The sequence below is a fragment of the Gekko japonicus genome, unplaced genomic scaffold (genome assembly GCF_001447785.1).
Source record: "Gekko japonicus isolate JY-2015 unplaced genomic scaffold, Gekko_japonicus_V1.1 scaffold737, whole genome shotgun sequence".
NCBI classification, from domain to species: domain Eukaryota; kingdom Metazoa; phylum Chordata; class Lepidosauria; order Squamata; family Gekkonidae; genus Gekko; species Gekko japonicus.
Window position 1 is genome coordinate 487,514 of NW_015173695.1, and position 8,713 is coordinate 496,226.

The 8,713-nt window shown below is 46.8% G+C and overlaps 1 protein-coding gene across 1 annotated transcript in view; it reads left to right on the forward strand.

Annotated features, from left to right (window-relative positions):
• The window catches only part of ATP9A (ATPase, class II, type 9A), a 152,781-nt gene that overhangs the window by 120,462 nt on the left and 23,606 nt on the right, over positions 1–8,713 (forward strand). The window contains exons 19-20 of the mRNA XM_015423186.1: positions 4,417–4,587; positions 6,806–6,904. Coding sequence (XP_015278672.1) covers positions 4,417–4,587; positions 6,806–6,904 — 270 coding nt within the window. The remainder of the gene's footprint in view (positions 1–4,416; positions 4,588–6,805; positions 6,905–8,713) is intronic.

Consider the following 8,713-nt stretch of genomic DNA (forward strand, 5'->3'; position numbering starts at 1 on the left):
GCTGTAGTTCGAGTCATCCCTTCCCTCGGCTGCTGCTAACTTTTTGTTTTAATGGGAGATTTTTTTCTCTTGCCACCATGTCTAATTTGGCCCTCCATCCTGGAATGTATGACATAGAAAGATATCAATGAGTGTAAATGGTTATTTCCTACTGAATGACTGCCTTCTAGATGTGTTTTTCCCATTCTGTAGGGAATTCAGAACAGAAACAAAGGTGAAGAAATGCATTCGTTGCTTTGCCTGTTGCATACACCATTCTATTACACTGTTTCTTGAGTTTCGTAATCCAGTTTTGTCTCATTGTTTGATGTGTGTATAAGACCCCTTTACTGTATGTAATATGGTTTGTAATACAATTTTATTGCATTGATGATTGTGTATATATAGCTTGCTTTTTAGGTTGTATAATCTGCCTTGAGTTTTGGTGAGAAAAGCGGACTATTAAATGAAGTGAATAAACTAACAATTTTTAGTGAGGGGAAACCCAAAAGAACAGTCTTGTGGCAACTTGAAGACAGACACATCATCATCATCATCATTAATATGGGCTTATTGACCACCCTATCCCAACTTGCACCGAGCTCTGGGCAATGTATAGTATGGCATAAGCCTTGGGAATAATATACAAACTTTAAATATAGTAAAACTGGTAACATTAAAACCATTTTAAAACAGATTCAAAATGGCATCACTAACAATCACACAATTGAAAATCTGGAATTCTGGACCGTTTGGTCACTTCCTAGGTTTTTTGGAGGGGGGGGGATGGGGTGGGTGCCAGCCATGTTGGAAAACCGTCGCTGTCCCTAACCAAAAGACTGGTGGAACATCTCTGCTTTACAGGCCCTGCAGAACTGCATAAGGTCCTGCAGGGCTCTGACATTATTAGGCAGAGAATTCCACCAAGTTGGAGCCAGGACCAAAAAGGCTCTGGCCCTGGTCAGGGACAGCCGGACATTTTTGAGGCTAGGGATCACCAGTAGGCTGTTATTTCCAGAGGGTAATGCTCTCCCGGGGACACAATGAAGGAGATGGTCCTGCAGATACGATGCTCCTAGATCACTTAAGGTCATAAGCTTTCATGGAAGGCTGAAAAATATTATAAATAAATAAATATACTGTGATAAATGTTGTTGACTTTTAAGGTGCTACAGGACTGTTATTTCTACTGGTACTCCACTGGGGTATTTGGCGGTTTTGAAACCACCCTAACTGTGTTCACTCCTCATGTACCCCGGTCACATGGCCAGCACCTGGAATAAAATAGGCTTAGCCAGTTTGAAGCAAAGAGAGGAACAGTGCAGAACTCTGATTGGCTCACTCCTTTCCTCTGCCATGACACCTGAATTTGATCAGAGCAGTGATACTGGGAAAGGGGCTGTCGAATACTTCTCCCTCCTCCATGTCATTGCCCTTGCATCTCCTTTCTGCTGTTGGGTGTGGCCTATTATGCTAATGGGTTCCTGCTGGGCGTGGTCAACTTGGGAGCCAGCCGGAACTCCGTTCCTGTGCGTTCCTGCCCAAAAATAGCCCTGGTTTGAAACAAAGAGAGGAACAGTGCAGAACTCTGATTGGCTCACTCCTTTCCTCTGCCATGACACCTGAATTTGATCAGAGCAGTGATACTGGGAAAGGGGTTGTCGAATACTTCTCCCTCCTCCATGTCATTGCCCTTGCATCTCCTTTGAAACCACCACCAGCTCCGCTGAGGAGAAAATGCTAGTAGTTGATGGGTTGGATTGCAGTAGGTCTGTTGTAGGGAGAGGAAGGGAAGGAGATTGTAACCCGCTCTGAGACTCGTGAGTGGGGGACGTATAAGTCCACCTCTTCTTCTTCAGTGTCTTACTGGCTCTAGGCAGCTACATAACAGCTCCTATAGTGCCTTTCCATCTCTATGAGATGATCATGGGCTCCTGCTTCACAAACTGGATCCTTTTGCACCATAATGCAGTGCACACTGAGGATAAGTTGAGGGAAAGGAGAATGTTGTACACCACCCTAAGCTCCTTGGGGGTAAGGGTGCGGTTGAAATAGAGGAGCGAATGGCTGAGAAAGAGCAGAGCTACCACAGAGAGACTGGCAATGGGCCAATCTACTTTGGATACGGTCCCCTGACCTGGATAACCCAGGCTAGCCCGATCTTGTCAGATCTTGGAAGCTAAGCAGGGCCGACCCTGGAAAGTACACGGATGGGAGACCTCCTTGGAATACCAGTACTCGGGAGGCAGGGGCTGGCTTTATTCAGCCACCTCTCTGAATATCCTCCAGGCCTCCAGTAGGGGTCAGTCACCAGGGATCACCATGACTTCCAGGTGCACACACGCACGCACGAGTACACACACACACATAAAAACGTACTTTGGATAATGGGTCCAACAGTGTACTGTAAAGGTTTCCCTTGCTCGAAAGCCAGTCAAATCCAACTCTCGGGTTGCGGTGCTCATCTCCATTTCCAAGCTGAAGAGCCACCACTGTCCAAAGACATTTCCGTGGTCATGTGGCAGGCATGACTAGACACCAAAGCGCACAGAACGCTGTTACCTTTCCACTGAAGTGGTACCTATTTATCTACTTGCAGTTTCTTGCTTTCGAACTGCTAGGTTGGCAGGAGCTGGGACCAGAGACGGGAGCTCACTCCGTCTTGCGGCACTCGAGTCTCGAACTGCTGAACTACCGACCATGAAACTCCAGGAGGAGGGGAAATTAGTTTGCTTTACAGTGTGTGTTTTTAGTACTGTGTGTGTCATAGTTTTGAAGATGAGGAATAGAAAAGATGTGGAATAAGTATGCATGTAAATATAGGGTTGCCAACCTACAAGTGGCATCAGGAGATGTCCCGCTATTACAGTTGATCACCAGGCAACCAAGATCAGTTCCCCTGGAGTAAATGGTTGCTTTGGAGGGGTGGACTTTATGGCCTTGTACCCTACTGAGGTCCCTCCCCTCCCCAAACCCCGCCCTCCCCAGGCTCCACCCCCAGGCTCCACCCCCAGAGTCTCCCAACCCAGTGATGGCAGGCCTAATGTAGACATGAGGCTGCCTTGTACTGGCTCAGACACTTAGTTTTTCAATGTCAGTACTGGCAGAAGCTCTCCAGGGTTTCCCATATGTAAAACATCCATCTGGGAAATGTGGAGAGTGTTATTATGCATACCTTTATTTGTCTGGTTTCCTCTCGTTCAGGATTCCTCTTCTCTCCCTGCCCCCTGGCATCTGCATGTACACTCTCACATACACACCCTGCAAGGTTGGTTGTAGGCTCCTTGGGGCAGGGGCCTGATGACACTTTGAAAAGCAGCATATACACTGATGGTGCTGAATCAATGATAATAATCATAATCGTATTACAACATGGTGAGAGACCAAGCTGAAATCCAATGGAAATGGAACCAGAGTCCCGTTCTAGATACTTTTGGAATGTGCAGCCGTGGCACCCAACAGACAGTTTATAGGGCGCTCCAAGCCTATAAACGACTGCCAGTGTACTCCCCATTCTTTTCCAGAAGATTAATTTTGTTTTATTTACGTCAGTGCTTTTCTAGACACATAACTGAGACCTAGCCACTCTCTTCACAAACATGTGAAGGAGCCAGTTTGGTGTAGTGGTTAGGAGCACAGACTCTAATCTGGGAGAACTGGGTTTGATTCCCCACTCCTCCATATCCAGCTGCTGGGTGACCTTGGGCCAGACACAGTTCTCTTAGAGCTGTTCTCTCAAGAGCAGTCCACAAAAGAGCTCTCTTAGCCACACCTACCTCACAGGGTGTCTGTCCTGGGGAGAGGAAGGGAAGGAGATTGGAAACCACTCTGAGACTCCGAGTGAAGGGCGAGGTATAAATCCAATCTCTTTTCTTCTTCTGCTACTGAATCGGACCTTTAGGTCCATCAAAGTCAGTACTGTCTACTCAGACTGGCAGCAGCTGTCCAGGGCCTCAGGCAAAGGTCTTCCACATGACTTACTACCTGGTCCTTTTAAGTGGGGATGCCGGGGATTGAACTTGGGAACTTCGGCATGCCAAGCAGAGGCTGTACCACTGAGCCACAACCCCTCCTCACACAGCTGGCTTCAGGAGGAAGAAGAGAGTGTTTAAAAAGGCACGTGGGCTGCTCCACAAATGTGTTTCCTGTAGTGCCTCTCTTCTTCCCAGCACTAGAAGCATGTTGGTGTAGGCTTTGGGGGGTGGGGGTTTGAGGTCCTCTGCCACCTATAAATATGCTGGCAATGGAATGGGGAATAGGGCCTGACTTTGAGAGTCCCCTCTTTGTCTTCTGTGTCTTGGGTTGGGAAATCAGTGTAGCGGTTGGCTAGTGGCCTTGAGGGAGTCATGCGTACCTTTTCTTTTATGTACTTTGCACCCACGCGAGAGAGGTTTTTGAGCTCGTGAATGAGCATCTCTGTCCTGTGGCCTCTCTTAGGCACGTTACGTCCAGGCCAAGCTCAGCGTCCACGACCGGTCCCTGAAGGTAGCAACTGTAATAGAGAGCCTGGAGATGGAGATGGAGCTGCTGTGTCTGACCGGAGTGGAGGATCAACTGCAGGCGGACGTCAGGCCTACGCTGGAGACTCTGAGAAATGCTGGCATTAAGGTGTGGCAAAACAAGGACTAGAACAGTTCCCATCCCCCTCTGCAGACAGTGCAGTGGTGAAGAAATGCTCGGGGGGGGGGAGGATTCCACAGGCACACTTTTGATCTTCCACAGGCACACTTTTGATCTACTAGGAGAGCAAGATTCAAATCCAGTAGCACCTGAAAGACTGACAAGTTTTCCAGGCTGTAGGCTTTGGAGAGCTGAATGCTCATACCCCAAAAATCATATTGGTCTCTAAAGTGCTACTGGACTCCACTAATAACTGTTTTTATCTTAGTATTCATTGCATAGATCTAATTCCTCAGAATCCTTTTGACGACTTACATGTATAGTGCTCTTCCCAAGTCACTAGGCTTATTGTTTTTAAGAGCAGATTTCCTATTGTCTTAGTTTTGGGAGAACTCGTTAAGTGCATGCTAAGAAAAATACTGTTGAATTGTCACAATGTAGTATGGTTGAGAGAGCGAATGGGGGAAGAAGGGTGTTGGTCATGTCTCAGGAACTGTCCAGTACATGCTGGAACATTTGCAAGATCACAATCAACGCATCGCTCTCATATGACATAGTAGCATCGTAGTGTAGAAGCAATTAAAATGTTGTGATGTCAGGACTGTCAAAAAGGGCTATACTCACAACAGAGAATCTGTCGTACAGTGGTTAGAGTGTTAGACTAGGATATTGGACACCCGGGTTCAAATTTCCAACTTTGCCATGGAAGCTCATTGGATTATCCTGAGTCAGGTGTGCACTTTCAGTCTAAACTACCTTGCAGGGCTGTTCTGAGGATAAAATGGAGGGGAGGAGAATGATGTAAGCTGCTTGGGTCCCTCCCTGAGGGGGGAAGGTGGTATGTAAATGAAGTAAGTAAATAACCACTAAAAACAGGTCCCTGAAAATGGCTTCCAGTTTGGATATTGAAGAGTTGTTAGCATACATCCAATCTTGTTGAACAATTTCACAGTGAATTTTACAGGGGTTTTTTACATTCAATAGCAAGAAAGGTAATGTATCAGCTAAGAACCAATCCACAGCAAGAAGTAATCGGCTTTTTGATTGCACTACTCCGATTGGCCGTGGATAGATCCTGTTTTTAAATGTCTCCCACATTAAAAAAATGACCAGCACAGTGCAGAGACAGCTGTGCTAAACTCCAGTGCTAGCTAACAGCGTGCAGGAAGCTTTTTACGAAGGGGGTGCCTTTGTACCTCATTAAGAGCAAATGGGTCAGCTGTAAATGAGTCATCCTCTCTTTAGCATTGCCAGGCAAACTTGACAGTGTTCCAAGCCTTTTATCAAGTTTGTTTGCAGTAACTGAATGCAAATAGGACAAAATTGTTCCCTTCAGCTAGTCTGAGACCTTTGTATGATCCACCTTAAGAACATGAGATTTTGGATTCCTGTCTTGAAATGGCCACCAGATGGTGCATCATATAAAGGAATTGTGTGGTGAAGTGCTTGCTTTTTTCCATGGTTTCCCACACCAACTGAGCCCAAAGTTGAAAATTATTTTATTTGAGCTGGCTTTGGCCATGATATGGTAGGGAAGTCAAGTTTTTATGTATGTACTTTGCCAATTTAGATTAGACTTTTAAAAGCATTGCATTATATAGTCTCTGTGCGCATCGCTTTGTGATCGCTAGAAATTTAAGATCCAATTCAGACTTGCCCTCAAGGTCCTGTTCACATTACACAGAACAGCTTGGCTACATTCATTCCGTGCCCATTCTCAGTCGCTATGGAAGTAGCAGTTGGAATGCTGGACTGAGGAAATGAATGAGACAAAAAAGCCATGAAGCCCTGACATTTGCAATGAGGGATAAGGAACTGGGTGAAATAGCCCCTCTTGGTCTAGTGGAAGTATCAGCGGTGAAAGAGGCAAGAAGGGGTTTCACACACACTTTCCCCCTCCTCACTGCAGCAGTCCACTTTGCATAACTTTTTGTCCAAGGGAGTTCCCCTAACCTGGCAACAGTGCTCTCAGACAGCTGCTAGAACGCAGAGAAAATCCACTTCCCCAAAGTGCCTCAGCAGTACGTGGGATTCTTCTTCTTCTTCTTCCTCCTCCTCCTCCTCCTCCTCCTTCTTCTTCAGCACACCTCGCAGGATCTGGGTGTATATGTTGAGTGCAAGTTTGCTGTTTTGTTTTTCATTTAGCCAAGTGGTTTCTGATTGCTGTTTTTGAGGTTGGGATATTTTAAATATGTTTCTCTTGTAGGTATGGATGCTCACAGGGGACAAATTGGAAACAGCCACGTGTACAGCGAAGAATGCACATCTGGTCACCAGGACCCAGGACATTCATATATTTAGACTGGTGAGTAATATGAACAAAACTAGTTTACTTAGCACTTGTCCAGGGAGCTGCCTTATGAATCAAGGGGGATAACTTGACACCAGCTTCAATGTACAGTTAGGATCAGATTGTGGTAGACTGTGCAAACCTCATCTTTCTCAGACCGTCTCTTGTATTTCCACCACACCAATGGCCATCTGATGAGTGCACAGGACTTGGACATTTGTAGCGGGAAAAGAACACTCTGAAAACGTAGCCCTTCTTTCCTTCTGAGTTTCTTGGCATCAGTGGACTTCTTTCCTGCAGGCGCAGTTGCCTGCAGTCACTTCTGCAGCATCTTCTTCAAGATGGCAAAATGCAGAGCAAACACTTTGCTCTGCACGTATCAGTGCTACAGTCTTATACCATCTTATCTGACAAATGAGAAGCGTGAAAACAGAAGGCTGCACCTTTGGATGGGCCTCGTTCTATTCCGCCTCTCTGACTTGTTTTCTAAAATGATGCCTAAAGCAGTTTAATTGTCATGGCTTCTCTGCCCTTTGGTTTAGAGAGACACTGCTGAGTACTGTTGTTCTGGGAGGGGACCAGGAATCTCTTTATAGAGAATACTTGGCGCTCCCAGAAAGAGAGCTCTGTTCACAAGTCAGAATGAACAGTAGGGTTGCCAACTTCTAGGTACGGCCTGGAGATCCTCTGGAATTACAGTTGATCTCCAGATGACAGAGATGGGTTTCCCTGGAGAGAATGGCTGCTTTGGGCAGTGGACTCTATAGCATCATACCCTGCTGAGGTCCCCCCCCTTCCCCAAATCCACCTTCCCCAGGCTCTGCCACCCAAATCTCCAGGAATTTCCCAAACTAGAGCTGGCAACCATAGTGAACAGGCATACAATCCATCTACAGTGTACACTTGGGTTTTTTAAAAAATATATGCATTGGGTAATTCTCATGTTGTGTTCAATGCCTGTACAGCTGAAGGAGTGATTTAAACCCCATGCTTAAAAAGGTACTGGTCTCCAGTTTCATTTGACAAGTGACCACTTGTTGGCTTTTTCTTACAATCAGATGTACGCACTTGCATGCAGGGTGTACCCATACTCACTCTAACATATGAACAGGGCATGTGTCAGAGTAGGATCTGGGAGACCCCAGTTCAAATCCCCAGTCTGTCATGGAAGCTTGCTGGGTGATATTGGACCGGGGACAAATTGATTTAGGAAGAACATTACAAGCAGATCTTTTTCGGTGGGGGGGTTGTATTTTTCATATGTGTGAGTGTGTGTGCACCTGGAAGCCATGGCAACCTCTGGTGACGGACCCCTACTGGGGGCCTGGAAGATATTCAGAGAGGTGGCTAAATAAGGCCTGCCCCCGCCTCCCAACTGCTGGTATTCTAAGGAGGTCTCCCATCCAAGGACTTGCCAGAGTCGACCCTGCTTAGCTTCCGAGATCGGGCTTGCCTGGTCTATCCAGGTCAGGGCTTACAAACAAAAAACGCTCTTTGATGGTGAAAAAGAAGAAAGTGCCATTACGTCACAGTCAACTCATGGCGACCCCATCAACAGGGTGTTCCAGGCAAGAGACAGGCAGAGGTATGGTGAGCTAGTGTGGTGTAATGGTTAGAGTGTCAGACTAGGATCTGGGAGATCAGGGTTCAGATCCAGCCTCTGCCATAGAACCTTGCTGGGTGATAGGGTTGCCAAATGGGCCCGGGGGGCAGGGAATCCCCCGCTTTGGAGGCCCGATTTCCGTGGCGGCGGAATCGGGCCCCGGGGGGAACTCCGCCCCCGAAGCTGCGTCACCAGAGGTGACGCAGCCACGTTGCTCACGT